The 24,714-nt window shown below is 37.5% G+C and overlaps 2 protein-coding genes across 3 annotated transcripts; one reads left to right on the top strand and one right to left on the bottom strand.

The window, feature by feature from the left end:
* The first annotated feature begins 4,890 nt into the window (after nt 1-4,890).
* Nucleotides 4,891-6,156, top strand: tant (tantalus). Its single transcript, XM_073980403.1, has 2 exons — nt 4,891-5,028; nt 5,108-6,156. The coding sequence occupies exons 1-2, from the start codon at nt 4,952-4,954 to the stop codon at nt 6,006-6,008; spliced, it is 978 nt and encodes a 325-aa protein (XP_073836504.1). The 5' UTR covers nt 4,891-4,951; the 3' UTR covers nt 6,009-6,156.
* A 4,960-nt stretch (nt 6,157-11,116) lies between these two features.
* On the bottom strand, nt 11,117-22,774 carry LOC141400836 (brachyurin-like). 2 transcript variants are annotated; one of them, XM_073980402.1, is made up of 4 exons: nt 21,880-22,542; nt 21,621-21,796; nt 11,609-11,923; nt 11,117-11,545 (listed from the first exon to the last, which is right to left on the bottom strand). In XM_073980402.1, exons 1-4 carry the CDS (start codon nt 22,257-22,259, stop codon nt 11,211-11,213), a joined length of 1,206 nt encoding a protein of 401 aa, XP_073836503.1. In that variant the 5' UTR covers nt 22,260-22,542; the 3' UTR covers nt 11,117-11,210. The 2 variants fall into 2 exon arrangements, with proteins under 2 accessions (XP_073836503.1, XP_073836502.1); XM_073980401.1 differs by having other exon boundaries at nt 11,117-11,923; nt 21,880-22,774.
* Between the last annotated feature and the right edge of the window lie 1,940 nt (nt 22,775-24,714).

The raw sequence follows: 24,714 nt of genomic DNA, 5'->3' as shown, positions 1-24,714 counted from the left end.
CAGCTCTAGTGTGTAACCCACTTAAAAGAGGTCATTTTATCGATAATTACGAGAACTTTGCTCTGTTCCAGAACCTGCAAGAAGCTACTATTTTTTACTACGATAACATTTTTTCCTTTATGTTATCGGAAAAAATAGTAAAAATTAGTAGATTCTTGCAGTTCTGGAACAGACCAATTGACATTCAAAACTGACAATTGGTCTGTTCCTTTACTTTTGAAAATGGTACAACCGGCAAAAGTAGAAAAAGTTGTGAACTGCTCTCATATGAATTGTATGGTGTCAGAAGTAAAGGAACGCTTTTGGAGTAGAAATTGATAAAACTTGAAGATTCTTGCACGTAAAGGAACAGAGCTAATGTGTACTGGATGGATGGATCACATTTAGAGTAGAGCTGGCAAACCATCGATATTCCCAACATTAGTGATCTGTTCCAGAACCTGCATTAAGCTACTAAAGTACAGTACACATTGTCAGTTTTGAATGATGATTTTTTGCAATTATCGATAACTGTCCAACCGTCCAGCAACCACAAAACATTTGGTGGTTGCATGATGAATGACAAAAATGAACGGCCACACTAGCAAGCACCAACAAAGCTCTCATTCAAAACTGACAATGTGTACCCAGCTTAATTTTTACTCCGATAACATTTTCTCCTTTATGTTATCGAAGAAAATAGTAAAACTTAGTAGATTCTTGGAGTTCTGGAACAGACCACAAATATTTTCGATATAATATTTTAAAATATCGATTGCTACCGATATTATCGTTAAGTTGTCAACACCATTAATTTGGAGATGAAAATGGCGGAAATGTCAAAGGACTTAAGCGGGGTACACACGATCAGTTATGACTGTCAGTTTTGCTCAAATAATCGGTTGCTTGTCAGTGTGCCCGCTCTAGAGCTGGCAAACCATCGATATTCCCAACATTAGATATTTTCGATATAATGTTTTAAAATATCGATTGCTATCGATATTATCGTTAAGCTGTCATCACCATTAATTTGGATATGAAAATGGCGGAAATGTCAGTGATTTTCTTGAAATTTTGCATAAGTAGTTCACAGAAATGTGAGGCAGAATAAACAATTGCTTTTTTTTATAATAAAAAATAAAAAAAAATACATTTTACTTTACCGAAAAATGTGTACGTGTGACTACGGGCTTTCTTTCTCACACACACATAACCGAAAAGTAGCGAAATTTCTATTTATTTCAATGAATTTCAGGTTAGGGGTTGTTATTCCGATAATATCGATAGGTAAAACTATCTATCGATATTGAATTTTTAAATAACAATCGATATTATCGATAGTGCCATCGATTTTTTGCCAGCTCTAGCCCGCTCACTTTTAGCTGAAAATGTTTTGTGGTTGCTGGACGGTTGGACAGTTATCGATAACTGCGAAATATCGACATTCAAAACTGTGCAATGTGTACTGCTCTTTTGTCAGTCATCAGGCAACCACACAAAATATTTTGTGGTTGCTGGACAGTTTGACATTTATCGATATTTCCAAAAAATCGACAGTCAAAACTGATCGTGTGTACCCCGCTTTACTTTCTCACACACACAAAACCGAAAAGCACCGAAATTTATTTCAATGAATTTTAGGTTGGGGATTTTTGTTCTGATAATATCGATAGGCAAAACTATCTATCGATATTTAATTTTTAAAAAATAATCGATTTTATCGATAGCGCCATCGATTTTTTTCCAGCTCTATGCTGAACGGTTGGACAGCTATCGATGATTACGAAAAATCGACATTCAAAACTGACAATTGGTCTGTTCCTTTACTTTTGAAAATGGTAAAACCGGCAAAAGTAGCAAAGGTTGTGAACTGCTCTCATATGAATTGTATGGTGTCAGAAGCATTGCGCAATAATAAAGGTACAACGCCAAAAACAGCTGATCATCATACTAGTTGTCAAAATGCTTTATTGTGAATAAAATCACATACAAAATGTAAACAAGCAATTCACAGTAATGCATTATTGTGATCAAATTTGACGTTTGGTATGATTTGATCATGATGAAATAATAAGGTGGCGTAAAATGACCAGATGATTGTTTTCAATCTGTCAAATTTTTTGTTATTGTGAATAAATTGTATGAAAACGTAAACAAACGTCTTGACATATTGAAGAATTTTTGGCAAAAACAGAGTTGTATTTGTGCTACTTACGTGACCTGTTAAATAGATCTTGGATTTGATGTAACACCTTCTTATTCCACCATGGTCAGAAGTAAAGAGACGCTTTTCGAGTTAAAAGTGGTAAAACTTGAAGATTCTTGCACGTAAAGGAACAGAGCTAATGTGTACTGGATGGATAGATCACATTTTATCGTCGTTCGGAGCATGATGAAATCATAAGGTGGCGTAAAACGCCAGCGTCGTGGTTTCAATCTGTCTGTTATTGTGAATAAATTGTATAAAAAAGTAAAGATACATTTTGGCATCTTGAGGAATTTGCGGCCAAAAAAGTTGTTGTGGTGCTCAGCGTTGTCAGTATTGGGGATTTTTCCCCAAATTGGGGAATTTTTATTTGAAATGGGGAAAAAAATTTCGACTTGGGGAATTGGGAAAATGTTGAGGAAATCTGAAAAATATTTGGGGATTTCATTTTTGACTAATTACTTCAGATTATCTGATCTTTTTAATTTCAGTGCGTGAATAGCAGTAGAGCAAGCGTGATGCACAAATAACATGCATCATATACTAACTGGTCGCAGCTGTAATAATTTATGACAGATTTGAAGTGTTATCATGCGGTTCGACGACTGACAGCGTACTAGAACAGTGTGTTGAATTGAAATAACATTTTCCATCATTTCTATGGCTGAAGTGGACTTAACTGCAGAAATGATTTCTGGATTGATGGGCAATGATGAAACTAAACTTTATTTAACATTCATGGCTCCAATTATAAAAGAGATAAATATGCTTAGGCCCGTTAATATATCCTTTTTGTAGTTAAATGTTGGCCAATATCGGACAGATAACGCGTTTTTTATTCCTACATGTTAGCTTTAATAATAAGTGTCAAATAAATTAAAATTAACTTTGTGTTCCTTTTAAAATTTAAAGTGCGCCCAAAAACAAGAAAAATTTGAGAGCAAATTCAAATCAACCAATCCGATTTGAGTAAATTTGATGTATTCAAGCTGTTTTGCTTGAAATGGAATGGAAAATGTAAAAACAAATCCCTGGTAAAGCGAACTTTATTCCTTATTTTTCTTAAAGTAACAAAAAGGCATTTTAAAGAAGGTATGTAAGAACGAGCCTTAAACCGATGCTCTTTGCTAATATGTATACATTTTTCACTGTGCACTCGAATATTGAAACCATTTATAACAAAAATTAAAAAGATATTGAAAAAATAGTGGAATCGATCGAAAACGACTCGGCATGTTTACCATGAGAAGCCACGGATCTAGGCTTTAATTTTGAGTTGTACTTTTTTGAGTAAACAATTATTAAAGTTAAAAAGACCAGTGCTGAATATCTTAAACGCTGTTAATACAAATGCTGAAACCGATGCCTACAAATATGCAATTTCTTAAATTTACAAGCAATTTTACCACAATATTTTCAGCAATTTACTTGGTCAAGACAATTTTAGCTATATACGAACCTATTTAGAACCAGTTGTCAACACAAAAATCTCCACGAATGTTTACGAATCGCAATGGAGAAAGTTATTATTCGTAAATTGGAGATGGTATTAAATATGCTTTCCGTTCCAACAAGTAATTATTAAGTAGAAAGAGTCTTCTATTTTGAACCATATTCAGAAATAAAATGCAGTACGAGTTACTTGAATAAATAATCAATTTTCTAACAAGTCCATTTGTTGTAGAAATTTTGACCCACCTAAAGAAATGTTACACCTCCTTCATTATAAAAATTCACATAAATCCAATGAGACTAATGATTCTGAATCATTTGAAATTGAAGTTTTCAATATCGTTGGTTTAATGCATATATGTATAAGTGTATAGAATACTTTACAAGTTTAATGATATGAATGTCAATAGTAAAATATAACTACTTTTGATTTTTTTGTAATTATTTGTTAAACAATTTTTGGGGATTTTTTTGAGGAAATTCAATGAAATCTGGGGAATTTTGGGGAAAAGTTTTGGACAAGTTGGGGAAAAGAGGCTAAAAAATACTGGCAACGCTGGTGGTGCTACTTACGTGACCTGATAAATAGATCTTGGTTCGGAGAGTAATTTAATTTAAACAATGTACAAGAATGGTTGTTCGTTCACAACATTTTGTGTAAAAAATTAAGTAATTAATTTGTAATTGGGGTTCGAATAATGAATAGAGAGCGAATTAACGTCAGTATTAAACACAGTGAAATACGCCGCTTTTTCAGGCTCAGTCAAGATCTATTTAACAGGTCACGTAAATAGCACAAATACAACTCTGTTTTGGCCAAAAATTCTTCAATATGTCAAAATGTATGTTTACGTTTTCATACAATTTATTCACAATAACAAAAAATTTGACAGATTGAAACCAATCATCTGGTCATTTTACGCCACCTTTTTATTTCATCATGGCCGCTTTTTTCACGCTCAGTTTAATGTAAAAGAATAAAGGCCAAGTACTACCTAATTCAAATGAATTAGGCAACATTTGAATTAGGTAGTACTTGGCCTTTATTTTTTTACATGAAACTGAGCGTGAAAAAAGCGGCTTATTTCATTCTGTTCACACCTTAACTGTGTGAGCGAATAACGTAATTAAAACACTGTTATGAACATGGTATTAGAACACTCAAACAAAATATTCCCAGTACGTGAACCGCCCTTAATACAGAAATCATTTGTTGCAAATCGATTAATCGTGTGTTATCGAAAAAATTCCTTATCGAACAGGTGTTTACATACTATTGCCATCACTAGTTTCTATTAAACAAAACAGCTATGTATGATGGAAGGAATTGTGGATGGAATTGCAAATATTAACTTTAAACAAAATACTGCAAATTATCCTGACGAAAATTGGTAAGACTCTTCGTTGGAGGACATCAGCAGTTGGGCTGTTGAAGAAATGTCTAATCTGATTGATGTCTTTGACTTCCAGTATCCCCAATTTCAATTTTATGCAAAAGACAGAAGAAGCTAAAATGGCGCTGATTTGCACGAGTGAGCCAGCGTCTTCATCCCATGACCCAAAGGAATTGGATGAACATGATTGCAGCAATGAAGAAGACGAAGAGGCATGGCAAACAGATGATGATGTCTTCGGTGGTGCAGGTAGTAGTAGAAAAAATGGCCGCCTGCGAAGAAACAGTCTTGGAGCAACATTCGCCGAAAGAAGACAGTTACCATCGAGAAGTTCCAAGGAAAATCTTACCAGTATTAAAAGACGTACTATAATGAAACCTGCCCGACACAATAGCACTCTGAACAAAGACTTTGGCAATCTAAAGCCATCTGAAATAAAGAAAATCTATTTGAACAAAAAGTTAACTAACTTCAGACCCTCCTCCTTGGAGACAATTTTCGAAGAGCCACCAACTGCGGCCACCCAAGATGCTGATGGTGTAGAATATGAGCATGTTCGTTTGATAGGCTCACGCAAGTTGCGACGTGTCTTAACATGCGGTGATGGATTTGTTTTTAACAAGGCTTTGATTAAAAAGCGTCGGGCCAAAATAAAGAAAACTTTTGGCCGTCGTTTGTCCCTGAAGAAAATTTCTTTGGAGGAATTTTTAGAGAAATTAAATAACAGCATGGAAGACAATGAGGACACTGAGGGAAATAAGAAACAGTCTAATACTAAGATAGCAGAAGAAATGGATGCCACAGAAAATGTTGAGACTGAAATGGATGCCATCCTACCCATAACTTCTACTACAACAACAACAACGCCGTCATCATCACTAATAGCAGCGAATGATATTAATGCATTTAGCCAAATGCCTCAAATGGCAACACCTATTTTCTTACCAACAACTACAACATTGCCCCAAAATTATTAATATTTTTTAGTTTTAATTGTTTTGTCGTATTAACGTTTTCTCTGTAGTTTTAAACATGCAACGGTTTTATTCGAATTATACACATAATCGTCATATTTGCTACTATTTTTAACAAAAGAAATAAACTGCTAGATATATTTATATAGTATAAAATATTTGTAGTATCAGTATCTTGCCGAGCTACATAAAAGGGTGGTATCTATACTGTAGTTACTATCCCACTCTAGATCGCAGCAGGAAATGAACAAATTTCCGTTTGGCGGTTAAAGACCATGACTCCTTTGTAAAGGGTTACACCGTCAAGTCGTACGTTGCTCTGATTCAACAAATGACAAAGTTCTAACATGTTGATATCTATTCTTACGTCATGCTTCGGTTCAGACACACAAAGTTGATGTGAAGAGCTACTCAGTGGAAATGTTCCTATTATCCTTGACCCGCAACGAAGCATGCAAAACAGACCGGCTGTGATAGAGTCGACCTCTTTGCAGAAGACTGCGGTTCGGATAAAGACCTCATTTTGATTTGGTCAACTGGAGGCTTACGTTTTGTTTTTAACTTTTTACAAGCCAGCAAAGAGGATATTTGGCGTGGATTTTTTAAAGATTTTTTTCAAGCCTCCAAAGAGGATATTTGACGTGGATTTTTTCAAGCCTGCAAAGAGGATATTTGGCGTGGATTTTTTAAAGATTTTTTACAAGCCAGCAAAGAGGATATTAGGCGTGGATTTTTTAAAGATTTTTTACAAGCCAGCAAAGAGGATATTAGGCGTGGATTTTTTAAAGATTTTTTACAAGCCAGCAAAGAGGATATTAGGCGTGGATTTTTTACAAGCCAGCAAAGAGGATATTAGGCGTGGATTTTTTAAAGATTTTTTACAAGCCAGCAAAGAGGATATTAGGCGTGGATTTTTTACAAGCCAGCAAAGAGGATATTAGGCGTGGATTTTTTAAAGATTTTGTACAAGCCAGCAAAGAGGATATTAGGCGTGGATTATTTAAAGATTTTTTACAAGCCAGCAAAGAGGATATTAGGCGTGGATTTTTTAAAGATTTTTTACAAGCCAGCAAAGAGGATATTAGGCGTGGATTTTTTAAAGATTTTTTACAAGCCAGCAAAGAGGATATTAGGCGTGGATTTTTTAAAGATTTTTTACAAGCCAGCAAAGAGGATATTAGGCGTGGATTTTTTAAAGATTTTTTACAAGCCAGCAAAGAGGATATTAGGCGTGGATTTTTTAAAGATTTTTTACAAGCCAGCAAAGAGGATATTAGGCGTGGATTTTTTAAAGATTTTTTACAAGCCAGCAAAGAGGATATTAGGCGTGGATTTTTTAAAGATTTTTTACAAGCCAGCAAAGAGGATATTAGGCGTGGATTTTTTAAAGATTTTTTACAAGCCAGCAAAGAGGATATTAGGCGTGGATTTTTTAACGATTTTTTACAAGCCAGCAAAGAGGATATTAGGCGTGGATTTTTTAACGATTTTTTACAAGCCAGCAAAGAGGATATTAGGCGTGGATTTTTTAAAGATTTTTTACAAGCCAGCAAAGAGGATATTAGGCGTGGATTTTTTAAAGATTTTTTACAAGCCAGCAAAGAGGATATTAGGCGTGGATTTTTTAAAGATTTTTTACAAGCCAGCAAAGAGGATATTAGGCGTGGATTTTTTAAAGATTTTTACAAGCCAGCAAAGAGGATATTAGGCGTGGATTTTTTAAAGATTTTTTACAAGCCAGCAAAGAGGATATTAGGCGTGGATTTTTTAAAGATTTTTTACAAGCCAGCAAAGAGGATATTAGGCGTGGATTTTTTAAAGATTTTTTACAAGCCAGCAAAGAGGATATTAGGCGTGGATTTTTTAAAGATTTTTTACAAGCCAGCAAAGAGGATATTAGGCGTGGATTTTTTAAAGATTTTTTACAAGCCAGCAAAGAGGATATTAGGCGTGGATTTTTTAACGATTTTTTACAAGCCAGCAAAGAGGATATTAGGCGTGGATTTTTTAAAGATTTTTTACAAGCCAGCAAAGAGGATATTAGGCGTGGATTTTTTAAAGATTTTTTACAAGCCAGCAAAGAGGATATTAGGCGTGGATTTTTTAAAGATTTTTTACAAGCCAACAAAGAGGATATTAGGCGTGGATTTTTTAAAGATTTTTTACAAGCCAGCAAAGAGGATATTAGGCGTGGATTTTTTAAAGATTTTTTACAAGCCAGCAAAGAGGATATTAGGCGTGGATTTTTTAAAGATTTTTTACAAGCCAGCAAAGAGGATATTAGGCGTGGATTTTTTAAAGATTTTTTACAAGCCAGCAAAGAGGATATTAGGCGTGGATTTTTTAAAGATTTTTTACAAGCCAGCAAAGAGGATATTAGGCGTGGATTTTTTAAAGATTTTTACAAGCCAGCAAAGAGGATATTAGGCGTGGATTTTTTAAAGATTTTTTACAAGCCAGCAAAGAGGATATTAGGCGTGGATTTTTTAAAGATTTTTTACAAGCCAGCAAAGAGGATATTAGGCGTGGATTTTTTAAAGATTTTTTACAAGCCAGCAAAGAGGATATTAGGCGTGGATTTTTTAAAGATTTTTTACAAGCCAGCAAAGAGGATATTAGGCGTGGATTTTTTAAAGATTTTTTACAAGCCAGCAAAGAGGATATTAGGCGTGGATTTTTTAAAGATTTTTTACAAGCCAGCAAAGAGGATATTAGGCGTGGATTTTTTAACGATTTTTTACAAGCCAGCAAAGAGGATATTAGGCGTGGATTTTTTAAAGATTTTTTACAAGCCAGCAAAGAGGATATTAGGCGTGGATTTTTTAAAGATTTTTTACAAGCCAGCAAAGAGGATATTAGGCGTGGATTTTTTAAAGATTTTTTACAAGCCAACAAAGAGGATATTAGGCGTGGATTTTTTAAAGATTTTTTACAAGCCAGCAAAGAGGATATTAGGCGTGGATTTTTTAAAGATTTTTTACAAGCCAGCAAAGAGGATATTAGGCGTGGATTTTTTAAAGATTTTTTACAAGCCAGCAAAGAGGATATTAGGCGTGGATTTTTTAAAGATTTTTTACAAGCCAGCAAAGAGGATATTAGGCGTGGATTTTTTAAAGATTTTTTACAAGCCAGCAAAGAGGATATTAGGCGTGGATTTTTTAAAGATTTTTACAAGCCAGCAAAGAGGATATTAGGCGTGGATTTTTTAAAGATTTTTTACAAGCCAGCAAAGAGGATATTAGGCGTGGATTTTTTAAAGATTTTTTACAAGCCAGCAAAGAGGATATTAGGCGTGGATTTTTTAAAGATTTTTTACAAGCCAGCAAAGAGGATATTAGGCGTGGATTTTTTAAAGATTTTTTACAAGCCAGCAAAGAGGATATTAGGCGTGGATTTTTTAAAGATTTTTTACAAGCCAGCAAAGAGGATATTAGGCGTGGATTTTTTAAAGATTTTTTACAAGCCAGCAAAGAGGATATTAGGCGTGGATTTTTTAACGATTTTTTACAAGCCAGCAAAGAGGATATTAGGCGTGGATTTTTTAAAGATTTTTTACAAGCCAGCAAAGAGGATATTAGGCGTGGATTTTTTAAAGATTTTTTACAAGCCAGCAAAGAGGATATTAGGCGTGGATTTTTTAAAGATTTTTTACAAGCCAACAAAGAGGATATTAGGCGTGGATTTTTTAAAGATTTTTTACAAGCCAGCAAAGAGGATATTAGGCGTGGATTTTTTAAAGATTTTTTACAAGCCAGCAAAGAGGATATTAGGCGTGGATTTTTTAAAGATTTTTTACAAGCCAGCAAAGAGGATATTAGGCGTGGATTTTTTAAAGATTTTTTACAAGCCAGCAAAGAGGATATTAGGCGTGGATTTTTTAAAGATTTTTTACAAGCCAGCAAAGAGGATATTAGGCGTGGATTTTTTAAAGATTTTTTACAAGCCAGCAAAGAGGATATTAGGCGTGGATTTTTTAAAGATTTTTTACAAGCCAGCAAAGATGATATTAGGCGTGGATTTTTTAAAGATTTTTTACAAGCCAGCAAAGAGGATATTAGGCGTGGATTTTTTAAAGATTTTTTACAAGCCAGCAAAGAGGATATTAGGCGTGGATTTTTTAAAGATTTTTACAAGCCAGCAAAGAGGATATTAGGCGTGGATTTTTTAAAGATTTTTTACAAGCCAGCAAAGAGGATATTAGGCGTGGATTTTTTAAAGATTTTTTACAAGCCAGCAAAGAGGATATTAGGCGTGGATTTTTTAAAGATTTTTTACAAGCCAGCAAAGAGGATATTAGGCGTGGATTTTTTAAAGATTTTTTACAAGCCAGCAAAGAGGATATTAGGCGTGGATTTCTTGGTTGTTATTGGTAAATAAGTAATTTATTTGACAGATTTTCAATGGAATAGGCAATTCAAATTATGTGGCTCTATTGTCCAACTGTATACACCTATTTTAAAGCACATGTACATACAATAATAGGCTTTTTGTATTTGTCTTCCATAATTGTATTTCATATTACCTAATTAAACGTAGAACCAGTTTTTGCTTCCATCACGCAATTGTGGAGTCTCCGTTCAAAAGTTAGAGTACATTTTTTTGTTTATTGTTAATTGTTTTTTGCCAATAAAACTTTTACTTGAAATAACTTTTTTTGAAATGATTTCCATTGTGAAGTTTCTTCACTTCAAGTTTAAAATGTTGCAATAATATCAGGTTAGGTGACATGGTTATGGTAAACACAACTAGCCGCAATCCATGAAAAGTGACAAATGCACAATTTTTTAAATTCTTTTTCCAAAAGACTCTCAAATAGGTAAAAAGCTGACGAATAGTTGACATAAATATTTTGTTTGTTTTTTTGGACTTTTGTGTCACCGTTTTCCGCAGTAGGTTAGCTGTTTAGCCATATACTGCTTGTTCAATATCATGAACAATCCACGTTTTCCTTATGTTTCTGTAATTGTATTTAATGGAATTTTAGTCGTCATTTGTTTACAAAACAAATTTACAATTGGTCTTTTTTGACGAACAAAATCTCATGCCCAGTACTTGTTTTTAATGGTAAAATTTGCAAAAGACCGTTCCAAAGTTTCCCAATTAAACAAACATTTATTTCACTTAATATTAACAATTTATTTTTATTTAAAAATATAAACAGACCCAAATTCGTTTATCGACTAACACTTATTTCTACGTAAACTATTATTTATTCTTCGTCTTCTTCTTCGTACTATTTTTAGGCATCGTTGATGACCTTGTGAATTTCTTTTGACTTAAATGCATTGAAAATAATTCAGCATCTGGATATTTACGATTTGAGGTGTTTATAACACCAATTTCTTCCGATTCATCTTCAATGTCAAAACTATCTTCATCCTCCACCGAAGGTGTTGGCAATCTGGTAGGTTTCTTTTGTTTTGTTGTCGTATATTTCGTTTTACCACCATAATAATAATGATCCTTTGGTCGTTTTTGTAAACGTATAGCATCGGCAACATCTAAACTAGGATCTATGCCAGTTATATCCACAATCCAATCTAGGTACGAAGCAACTTTAGTAAAGGCCGCCGGATAACCACGATCACAACCAAAGATGCTACCAAAAGAGGTGATACCAACTAATACACGTTTCCGTGAAGTGCGTCGTTGCAGTACCAGCGGACCACCAGAGTCTCCGTTGCAGGTGGATTTTTGATAACGTCCACTGGTGCAGATGTTTGTCGAACGATAGGAGAGAGGGAAATTATTCTTACATGTTCTGCCGTTGACGATGCGCAACTGAACATAGCGCAACACATTGCTGATCGCATGCACCCCTGTGGCATAACGGCCCCATCCCGATGCTACACCCAGTTTATCTTCAAATGTCCGATATTCATAATCACGTTTGGGCAGTTGAATCGGTTGAATTCTTTCTAAAACAAATAGAATATTTTTTATAATCAGTTAAATAAAAGTCGTTAAAAAGATATTATATTTGGAATCTTTGATACGAGAGTAAACAATATTCTTGTTGACATTTCGGTGCACATATCTCAGGAAGTATTGACTTCCTCTAGCTGACATGCTGACATGTCCATTATAACGATCCGAGAACTTTGTTGAACTTGTGAGGACGACAATCGTTCTTCATGTTTGCCCTTCCTTTTGGATTATCCATTGAAGTTTTATTATACCCTACACCACTATGTGGGGAGGGTATTATAAGTTGGTTTTGCCCAAAAAGTTTGTAACGCATCGAAATAATGGTCGTAGACCCATACTTATATATGCAAAAATGAATGTCTCGACGAGCTGAGTCGATCTGGCTATGTGTGTCCGTCCGTCCGTCTGTCCATCTAAACCTTGTAATCACGCTGGAGGTCGCAATTTTGATCGGATCGTCACGAAATTGTGTGTTGATGAGGGTCCCGGAGGGGAAGAAGCCTATTAATTTTGGTGATGGTCGGATAATATTCAGGGTCGGAATGGGCAAAAAACTTATGTGGATAAAAAGACAACGTTTTTTTCCAAAGCGAATATCTCAGCTTCTATATGGGGTATACCAAAAGCAAGACCTGACAATAAAAGTAAAAAATATCACCTTTCCAATGATGTAAACTAAGTTCTCGTAGGTGATCAAACAACGAAGATATGACAATATTCGCAAATAAAACCCAAATTTTCATTCTTGCTATTTTAATTATAATGACGAATATCACAGCTTTGGTTGGGAACTTTTCAAAAGCAAAGCCTGACTATGAAAGTAGAAGTTCGCATCTTTACAATGATGCAAACTAGGTCGGCGTAGGTGGCCAAATAACGGATATATCGCAATAGTCGGTAATACATCCCATTTTTCCATTTTTTTGTAATCACGCTACAGGTCGCAATTTTGATCGGATCGGCACGACATTTTGGTGGTTATTTGGGGTCCTACAGAGGAAGAAGCCTATTGATTTTGGTGAGGGTCGAATAATATTTAGGGGTCGGAATGGGCAAAAAACTTATTTGGATAAAAGACAACGTTTTTTTCCAAAGCTAATATCTCAGCTCCTATAAGGGATATACCAAAAGCAAAACCTGACAATGATAGTAGAAAATATCACCTTTCTAACGATGTAAAGTAGGTTCTCGTGGGTGATCAAACAACGAAGATATCACAATAGTAGCAAATTAAACCCAAATGTTCATTTTTGCGATTTTAGTTATAATGACGAATATCACAGCATTGGTTGGATACTTTCCAAAAGCAAAGCCTTACTATGAAAGTAGAAGATCCCATCTTTACAATGATGCAAACTAGGTCGGCGTATGTGACCAAATAACGGAGATATCGCAATATCCGATAATACATCCCATTTTTTCCATTTTTTTGTAAATCACACTACTGGGCGCAATTTTGATCGGATCGTCACGAAATTTCAAGGTTAATGGTGGTCTTACAGAGGAAGAAGCCTATTGATTTTGATGATGGTCGGATAATATTTAGGGGTCGGAATGAGCAAAAACTTTATTTGGAGAAAAAGTCAAAATTTTATTCCAAAGCAAATATCTCAGCGTCTATAAGGGGTCTACAAAAAGCAAAACCTGGCAATGAAAGTATAAAATATCACTTTTACAACAATGTAACGTAGGTTGTCGTAGGTGGTCTAACAACGAAGATATCGCAATAGTCGCTAATAAAACCCAACTTCTCATTTTTGCGATTTTAATAATAATGACGGATATCACACCTTTGGTTGGGGACCTTCTAAAAGCAAAGCCTGACTAAGAAAGTAGAAAATCGCATCTTTGAAATTATTAGTAGGTTGGCGTAGGTAATCAAATAATAGAGATATCGCAATAGTCGTTAATACATCCCTTTTTCCACTTTTTCTGCCATCACACTACAGGTCGGAACTACAGAGATAGAAGCCTATTGATGTTGGTGATGTCGACAGTAGTCAAATATGAAATTAAATCATAGACTAATAAATTCATAGACAAAGAGAATTGTAGTGTGCTTCTTTTTTGTAGGTGTCGCCGGTATGCAAAGTACCTAATCTTTTCACACAATTGCACAATGTTTTAGGGCAAATTACAATATTTTTTTGGATTTGTTTATATGAGGATGTTGATCTGGCCAAAGATTATCCATATTTTGTCTTTTATCAGAATAAATAGTTTAAAATCTATAGTAACTTTAAATAAAACTACTAACGCCATCTACCAATTTTCGAAAATTTCGAAGATAAATGCTGAGAGCAAATAAACGTCTATAAATTTATTAGTCTGTGATTAAATATTAATTATTTTGGTTCAGTTCGCCTTAAGTCATTTGGTATAAAAGCCAGAGAGGTGAAAACTTTCGTATCTCCATAAAATAAATGTTTTCGAGTGAAAAGAATATTCACAGAGGTAGTGGTGTAGGGTATCACATAGTCGGCCCCGTACCGACTATAGCCTTTTCTCACTTGTTTTTATTACACGTTTAGGCTGAAAAGAAGTATTTTATGGTAGCAAATTTCGAAGTTCCAAATTTCATGTGTAGACCCTATTACATTTTGAAAACCAAATTTACAAAAAAATAAAGTAAAAATATAGCTGATTAATTGTGAAAAAAGTGGTCTTCATGAGTCGGAAGAATATCATGGTGACGGTGCACGAATCGTACTGTAGAAGGATCGTACACTAGGGGCATTAGCTTTCCTATTTGCTCTGTTCCACAACCTGCACCTGTAAAAATTAGTAGATTCTTGCAGTACTGGAACAGACCAATAGTCTTCTCAATACAGACTTATCTCTCCAAGCTATAGTCTCAACTTTAGCCGGCATTTGGAAGGTAATAATCGTTTGGTCTTGGGGGGATTTAATGGGACTTTTCATAATATGTGGCATTAGGTCATCATCGGTCTTCTGCTCTTTTATCAATAATGGTAAAGCTAATTGGCCTAGTTTCAAAGAGTTAACTAATCACCGTTTCAGAGATCTGCCCAACTCTTCTGATGCTCGGGTAACAGACAGGACGTCCCGAGACATGATCACTACCTGCTGGTCGAATACCCGAAGTGAGATCAGATTTCCCAGCAGAGGCGAAGGGATAAGCAAATGGACGTGATGAGCTTCGCCCTGCCAACCCCATAAACCATAGAGTGAGAGAGCTGGCACTGGAAGCTAACATGTTGGTCTGTAAGCATAAGCGGAAATCATCTGAAGACTTTCATCATCGAAGCTGGGCAACGGTTAAATCACTCTCGAACTCTGGACAGACGGAAGACAGGACCTCAGTCACGTTTGGCAATGTAACGCTGACTGATCCGATGAGGGGCGCAAGTTATTGCAGTCGACAGTTTGTCGAGCACCCCTTTAGTGACAGGACGAAGAGAAGAGTACTACAACGAATTAGATTTCATCCTGCCGAGGATAAATCACCACAATTTACAATGGATGATATTGTGAATGTCAACAGGAACGCTAAGTTAATCAAAGCGTTGGGCCCTGAGGGAATTTCCATAGTAATGCTGAAATAGCTGGATGTGCCGGGAGTCTAGTATCCCACTAAAGTTCTCAACCTGTCGATAGCCACCCACATCGTTCCTGAAATCTGGAAAATGAGCAGGGTGGTGCCGCTACTGAAGCCGGACAAGAATACCAGCAAAGGTGAATTGTGCAGACCGATTTCGCTTTTGTCGCTCTTAGCAAAGACCCCTGACTTTAGTACTCCCTAACGTTTGAAATAGCTATCCAGATGCCGATCAGCAGGGGTTCCGTAAACAGCACAGCACGACAACACCGCTGCACGGCATTTCCATATTAGTCGAGTATTCAACAAGAACAGGCCGTGTAGAACGGTGATACTGATCCACGCTGTTTGAGGCCCCCGCCATGTTTGAAACGTGGGATAATCTATTATATGTGTGGACGCCAGTTTTTCGTGACAAATGGAGTTCCGCAAGGTGGAGTAATATCTCTGGCCCCCTTTATCTTTCCTGTCTTCAATCCCTTCCAGACAGCTTCAAGATTCTTACTTCAGCTGATGATTGTACGACTTTTGTGTCCGGTATACTACCTAATGTCATTTGTAACTCATATTTTCCACGCGAGGAATTTGCAAATATCCGACACAAAGTCTGCGGCCACTTTTTTCACCATATAGGCTAAGTAGAAGAGCAGAGAGCTGGTCGATGCTAACAGAATTCCGACCACTAACTACTAGTGGTAACGTTCGATAGCATTTTCATGTCGCCCGCATACGCCACAGCTATCAGCGACAAGCTGATAGAGAAATGCAACGAGGTGCTGTTTCATGTCATTAGTGGACTATCCACATGAGGAGTCAAAGATTCTTCCAGTACGGCAACACAATGCCCTACTCTCGTTGTAACCGTGAGAGTCTTTCCAATCACCATACGGTGGATAGAACTCCGCCACGTATGCATGTCAGGAGGGATCTTCATGATCTAGAATGATAGGTCCAACGTTACAAGAAAGAACCCCAGGTCAGCGTATCAAACATCAGAACATCCCCATCTTGCTGAAGAACGTCAGCTGCCACGACGAACCTGGATTGATGACACCCTGCTAAACATCTGTCCAGCACGAGGTAAAGGCCTGCACGACACACTGCACTTTTTCAACGGCCCTGCCGATCTTACTCCACTAACTCCAGTAGCGTGATTACAACAAATTGACGCAGCCACATCCTAGACCTTGCGATAAAGCCGGGAAACTAACATACAATCATGTTACAACAACAACGCCACACTCAAGTTCATCCGTTGCCAGTACCAAATATTTGCAATGCACGCTGGAACTCTCGTGCCATTCTAGCTCTTCTTGCGTTTATTCTGATACCAGAAACTCGGAGCAGGTTGCGTTCATTCATTCATTTCACACTCATGGCTGGATCCTTGGTTCAGTAGTGAATTGTTGGACGCTGAAGATTTTGAAGAACTATCTGTAGCTCTGAATGACTAACCAAAAGCCTTCGAATGCCTGAAGTCCCATTGGAAAAAAGAAAAACACTCCAATCAACATTGCCCATATCAACCAGAGATTTGGCTTTATTCTTTAACTGCTTACTTAGCCCAAAGTAGCATATGTTGGCCAACACTATTCTTTTTCTTATTTCACAACTGATGTTGTTAGTTGTGCTTATGACGGTGCCGAGGTAGATGAAGTCTTTTACTTCCCCAAAATTGTATGTACCAAAATTCAAAATGTTTGCGAGATCTGTGGTCGTATTACGATTCGTTACAATCAACTTGCTTTTATCGCCGTTTACTGCCAGACCGACTTTAGCAGATTCCCTTTCGGCTTTTACCGATCAATCCTTGATGACAATGTCGTCGGCATAAACTGTTTGTATATATTGTTCCACTTCTTTTGAACTTCGCCTCTCGCATAACCTTTTACAACAGGATGTTAAAGAGATCACACTACAGGCCATCTCCTTGTTTGAAAACTCTTTTGGTAATAAATTCTTCGGGGAGATTCTTTCCTATTTTAACTGAGGGCCGATTATCAGTTACTCTCATCTTACAAAGCCGAAAGAGCTTTGCGGGGATACCAAAATCAGACATAATTTGGAATACCTTTGAAGGTATATGGCTGTCGATGGATGCTTTATAATCAACGTAAAGATGGTCTTTCTTGGGTTTAGGGGTTCGATTTTGCCAATATTTCTTGGATGAAAGCAGCATATTTTCTCCATTTCTAGTACGACTCCATTATTTGGCTAAATACTTCATTAATACCTGCGGTTACCTGAGCATTAACTCCGTGTAAAGATCTCTTTGTTTCCCAATATTTACACATGGGAATTGTGTGTTCAGCGCTGGCTTCATTTCCGCAAAAAAGTTCGCATGTTGAAGTATCGTTTATTTGCAACCTATGAAGATAGGCACCAAAAATTACTGGCATCTTCCTAGATTACACGAATTTAAGTATTGTTGTGTCCATTCGGTAATAGCTTGCGTTGATTGAATATATATTTTCTTTCTTCTAATATCATTGATATCGGTGGTATTCCAGCAAGAACCGATAAGGCTGATCTTGAAATTGTACGGTAAGCGGAAGTGACTCTTAGTAAGCAGGTCCGATGTATCTTCTCCAGGATCTTGCTTAGTGATTGGTTATTTTCTATATTCCTGCCAGATGATACTAACTAGCTGATGCATACACCTTATCAGTGTGTCGCCTCCGGTTTTGAACAGCTCGGCTGGTAAGGCGTTGGCTCCTACAGCCTTATTATTCTTCAGTATGCTATCTTTATCTCATGTTGGCCGGGCGGTATACATTCAATACCAGCTGTGGTATCTTCGTCGTCTTCGCTACTATTGGGTACCAACAGTTTGGAAAAATTCTCTTTCCATATCCTGAGCACACTATCTGTATCCTGTACCAAAGCCATCAGCCATCACTCTTTGGTAGAATTTTCGGACTTCATTCGAGTTTTTCACACTTCCGCCCCATTCCTCTCATGCGCTACGCGTTGCACAATACTCCTGACCATACCATGATTTTCTTGGCGGAGGCCTTCAGTATCCAATATTTTGCCATTTTGCTGATATGTTACCGGGACGGAGCTAGTTGAGTGGACTATGCTATTGCTATCTGTTGTGTTTGCCACTTAACGATGTCCAACTTCCGCGTTGTGTCTGTTCGTGCTTTATTTGCAACGTTTAGACGGGTACGTACCTTTGCTGCAACAAGGTAGTGGTCCGAGTCTATGATTACTCCTCGAAATGATCGTACATCCAACACGCTCGACAAATGTCTTCCATCTATCACAACGTGATCAATTTGATTTCTTGTTCTTTCATCTGGATACAGCCAGGTGCCCTTATGAATATCGAGATGCTTAAATCTTATACTGTTAACTACCATGTTTTTTTGAGCATGAGCGCAAATAAAGCTAATGTTGAAGGATTTTGCTTTTATCCGCATTGTAGCAAGTCTTCCGTTCACTGGGTTGAAACTGAAGACCACATGTTTTAACCTCCGAACAACTACAATTCCGCAATCAAACTCTTGCTTTATCTCATGTAATACAGTGCTTCGCCTTTAGTTGTTGTTGTGACGCCTTTCCCAATACATCGTGTTTCCTATAAGGCAGTAATATCGGCCTTGTACTATTCCAGTACATTTGCCTGTGCGTAAACTGCACCTTCTCTATAAAGAGTTTAAATATTCCAGTTGCAGATCATTGTCCTTAAAACGTTTGCGGGGTTCGTCAACTTTAGAGCGAATTGTTTCTCTTTTTTCATAGTACGATGCTTTTCCTGGGGGAGGGTTTCTAACCCGACGCGCGGCACATGTTAGCTCACTACCTTTAACGCGTGTTAAAGGCAGCTACCTACGTGTCACCACGGGGAGGTCAGTGTTCACTTGAGATGAGGTAGACACGAAGATATATCCTGGTTGCTTGGTATCTTTCATCCCCTACGTCGCCCTATTTCGGTTTTGTACCTGATATCAAATAACACAGGCTAAGGGTATATCTCTGTCGGCAAAGCCGACTAATAATTTTTTATACCCTCAGCATTTATGCTAACGAGGGTATGTATATCGTCACCAAAAAGCCCGAAGACGAAACCCACACGCAAATCGAAATTAGTTTTTTGATGGGATCTGATACATAAAGTTTAAATACATGCTCTGGCAAAATTTCAAGCTTCTACGTTCCAAAAACAACGATCATATTCAAGAAATGGCATTTCGGAAAATGGGATAATATTGCAGATTTTGTTGTAATGACGGATCCCAAAACCAAGCGTTTCCGCTGTTTTGGTTTCATTTATTACTCCCACATCTACCTTGGGCCCATTTAAGAAATATACACTGAACATAACCCATTGTGCCAAAACTATAAAAGATGTGGAGATGAAACCAGGCTCAAATTAAAGGTCTCTCGGATAGCTATAAGTCCATATATAGGTTTTATTTGAAAACAATTTCAGAGATTTGTACTTTGCGATTTAAGGGATCTACCTTGGGCCCATCTATGAAATAGACACTGAACATAACAGCCCACTGTGCCAGAACTATAAAAGATGGGCGGATGAAACCAAGCTCAAATTAAAGGTCTCTCGGATAGCTATCAGTCCATATATAGGTTTTATTTGAAAACAATTTCAGAGATTTGTACTTTGCGATTTAAGGGATCTACCTTGGGCCCATCTATGAAATAGACATTGAACATAACAGCCCATTGTGCCAGAACTATAAAAGATGGGCGGATGAAACCAGGCTCAAATTAAAGGTCTCTCGGATAGCTATCAGCTCATACATAGGTTTTATTTGAAAACAATTTTGGCGCGAAAGTAAGCGTTTATATTTTTTTTTTAGCATTTCATATGAATATAACCATATTGGACATATGTATAGACACTGAGCATAATAGCCCATTGTGCAAAAACTATAAAAGATGGGCGGACGAAACTTGGCTTAAATTAAAGGCCTCTTGAATAGCTATCAGTTCATACACAGGTTTTATTTGAAAGCAATTTCAGAGATCTGTATTTTCCGATTTAAGGGATCTACCTTGGGCCCATCTATGAAATACACATTGAACATAACATCCCATTGTGCCAGAACTATAAAAGATGGGCGGATGAAAGCAGGCTTAAATTAAAGGTCTCGCGGATAGCTATCAGTCCATATATAGTTTTTATTTGAAAACAATTTCAGAGAGATGTATTGTACAAAAAAAAAATGTGCGCACGATAACTTTTAAAGGTAGTAACCGATTTGACATAGACATAGATCATGTCCCAATATTGACTCTATCGATACACTCCTTCGGGTACCTGCCGCACAAAATTTCGGAAAAGTGCAGGGTAGGACCTCCTCTCGAATCGTTTTGAATTTTCTTGAAACATGTTGCAATCAAGGCCCCTATTGCGATGGTACAAGTTTTTTAAGTGGCAAGTCCATGCTTCTTGAGAAAATGAGCTGAAAACTGTAAAAAACCCTAGTGCGCACGACAACTCCCGAACCGAATACTGCGTTTATCCACACTGTGTACATCGTAATATTACCTCCCCCAAGTTCCAAAATGTTCGCTAAAACGGTAAGCGCAATACCTCATTAACGGAGCAATCCAAACGTTGGATCTCGAAATATTTTGTTCAAACTTAGTTTAGGTTCAAAAGTGGGCTCTATCGACCCATTCCCTAGGGTATCACCCACACAAATGGTAAACATTTTTGTTTAAGAGCGGTTAAGGGCCTGTGCGAGAATTTTATGGACATTTTTACCGAAGGTTCTCCTAGTAGTCCTGTTTCCAGCGATATGATGTTTTTCGTGGGCAAGTCCATGTTTCCAGATAAAATGGTCCTATCGAGAGCAATGACTCCCAAAATAAGACACACTTCCAAAATAGACTATGTCGGTCCATTGCCTTAGGTACCTCCCCCGCAAAACTTTTGAGATCTTATCCTAATCCATATCTTTGTCGGCAAGTTGAAACGCCCAATCAGTAGAGCCCCAAAAAAACATAGGTTGTTTGGGAAAAAGGTGTTTCAATTCACATCTCTATCAGCAAAGCCGACTGATACTTTTTTACTTGTTGTTTCCTTAAAAAGTTTTTTTTTGGGTTCTCCAAAAGTATTTACCAAGAACAAGAATTTAACAATCTATTCAACCTACCATTATAGCTAACCGATCGCGGTAGCCTTACAATAGCAATATCATCCTTCAGCTTACGCGGATTCCATGTTGGGAAAATATAGAAATCTCGGTGATAGACCATCATGCGTATTTGTCCAGGTTCATGGGGATCTTTAATATCGTGGGCACCCAAAAAGACCAAAGCACGGGATGCCCTTTAAGACACACAAACAAACAAACACAAAAATTACAACAAATTACAGCACTTCCTTTAAATGTATAATTCCATTCCACCTACATATCCACACAATGGGCCGCTGTTAATACATATTCATGCGAAATCAGCGAACCACCACACCAATAGAGACCCTTGGGCCTTTGTAGCAGAAATCCAATTTGATAGGGGAAACTTGCAAAATCAGCTTCACTGCCGCCAAATATACGATTCATGGCTTCTTTGGTTATATCATTCTCTGGCATGGGGTCTGTTTCTAAGTTCAGCACCAACGGTTCATCATCGTTGGCATCATGCATGGCGGAATTTGTGGGTTTGGGATGCATGGCCACTAAATACATGGGTTTAACTTTATTCCAATCTATGGCTGAGACAAGTTTAAACACTTCTGTTAGCTGGTACAGGGTCACAAGGAAATACAATAGCCGGTTACACTTGGCCATGTTTGGAAGTTGGGAATTTCTAGTTCAAGAAACTAAGTTTTTTTTTTCTGGGAGAGATAACACATTTATTGTTGAAATTCGGGTTTTACTTTATTTTTTATTTTCCTTGGCTCAAAACTTGGCTCATTTTGAATTTGTTAATGGTTTTTTCGTTTCTTCTTGACGTTTTTATTTTTTACTTCACATCACAAAACTTATTTTGTCCGCTTAGTGTTTTATTTCACTTATTATCACTTGTTACTTTTCTTTGGCTCTGCTGATGGCTTAATAATTGTTAGGCACGCGCGCTTCTCGCCATACTAAAGCCCAGTCCGGTTGCGGCATTTGCTTTTATAAAATTCCAAACACTTGATTTAGTGGCTACTTCGATTGACGAGCCACATTTGCAGGCAGGCACTTGTACACACAGGGGAGGTGAGAAGGGCTTGTTATAATGTGAAATGAGGGGGGGTTTGACTGTCCAGTCAGGCGCTTTCTTAATTATCTGATCGCCGCAGTGTGGTCGAATTAACTATGCGACTTTTCCATTCCATTTGGCGAAGAAATAAAACAATCAATGAATTCAGTGCAGTTCGACAGGTTGCATCATCATCCTCATGATCGAATAGCCATTGAGGCAGCCATGCATCCAACAGTGGCTAATAGAAAGAAATGCATTGTATTTGTGTCTGTCACAATGTGGGTCTGTATGCCACAAATGTTCATTTATACATAATATGCGAATTCGTGCGTCTCTATTATTTACCGACCAACACCATGGACTGACTGACCACCATCAATCAGAGCAGAGCACCACACTCAAGTGGTGGCTGACCAGTGGCCACTCTTGTATTTTCATGCTATTTTGCGTGTTTGCTAGACCCCCCGTTTACCATTGAGTAATTGTGTGAGAAAAATTATGGCTTTTTCACACAAAGTGTTCACAAGCCCTTCCACCGCCCCCCGAAAAATAGTTTTGGTCTGTTCGTGGTTTTTGGCAATCATTTAATTGATGATTGTTTGCAATAAATATTTGTTCCAACAATTCCACCAATTAGAGATTACTTCATCACGTCTTTTTTGATGATTATAAGCGGGAATTAGATAGGGCTGTGGGTTAAGGATCCCAAAACCCAAGACTTCTGGTTTCATTATACCCTCAGTATTTATGCTAATGAGGGTATACACTTTTATACGGGCAAAATGTGCCTCATCGAAATAATGGTTTTAGACCCCAAGTATCTTTGGACGAAAACCGTTTCAGACAATTTGGAGTCAATTTAGCTACGTTCGTCCGTCTATCAGGTGCGCACGATAACCATCGAACGGATTATCCGACTTGTAAAAAAATTTGGCTTTGGTAATATTTTGTCCAAATTTAGTTTAAGTTTGAAGATGGCCATATCGGCCCACTCCCTCAAATTTTTTCGCAAAAATTATGCGCACGATAGTGTGATATAGGGGATGAAAGATATTAAGGAACGGTCCTGACCGGCTTTAACATGGCAAAGCTCAGGATTTATCTTGGTCCCTCTTCATCTCAAGTGGACACTAACCTCCCTGTGATGTCACCTGGGGAGCTGCCTTTTGACACCCGTTAATGATAGTGTGCTAACATATGCCGCACGTTCACCCTTAAGAACGTTAAAAACTTGGGTTTGGGTGTCGGGTTAGTAACCCTCCCCTAGAAAAAAGCAGCCTACTATAAAAAAACGAAAGAAAAGAAAAACAAACCCCTCTAGAGTTGACGACCCCCGCAAACGTTTTAAGGACCATGGAATTTTCGCACTCTATATGGAGAAGGTGCAGTTTACGCATTGGCAGATATACTTGAAAAGTACAAGGCCGACATTACTGCCATAGAGGAAATACGATGGATTGGGAAAGGCGTCCCAACAACACGCACTAGTTAGCATCACCAGATTTTAACATTTCGATATTCGGAACGGCACTTGGCTGTCTACAGATCAAATAACAAGAAATAAAATTAATCACCTTGTGATCACCTTGGATGTACGATCGTTCCGAGGAGCAAACATAGACTCGGACCACTACCTTGTTACAGCAAAGGTACGAACCCGTCTAAACGTTGCAAATAAAGCACGAACAGTCACAACACGGAAGTTGGACATCGGTAAGCTGTAAATACAACGGATAGCCACAGCATATTCCACTCAACTGGCCCAATTTCTTAATGTCGCACCTCCAAAAGAGCAGTCATCATCTTACCTCTACTCACGCAAACATCCGCAAAATCTATACCTGGATACCAAAGACTTCCACCAAGGAATCCATGGTATGACCAATAGTGTCGTGCTGCTACCGAAAGAAAAATGCGGCATATAGGGCTACTCTACAATCAGTAGCAACGCGTAGCGCACGAGCGTGGTAGCGGGAGAAAAGGAGAGTGGAGAAACGTCTTTTCCGCAGGAAAATAGAGAAATGCGGGAGTGTGAAAAAATCGAGTATGCTCGGA

This window comes from Musca autumnalis, unplaced genomic scaffold, assembly GCF_047663935.1.
Source record: "Musca autumnalis isolate F117 unplaced genomic scaffold, ASM4766393v1 scaffold_4, whole genome shotgun sequence".
In the NCBI taxonomy this organism is placed as follows: Eukaryota; Metazoa; Arthropoda; class Insecta; order Diptera; family Muscidae; genus Musca; species Musca autumnalis.
This window is presented reverse-complemented; position numbering and strand designations above follow the sequence as displayed.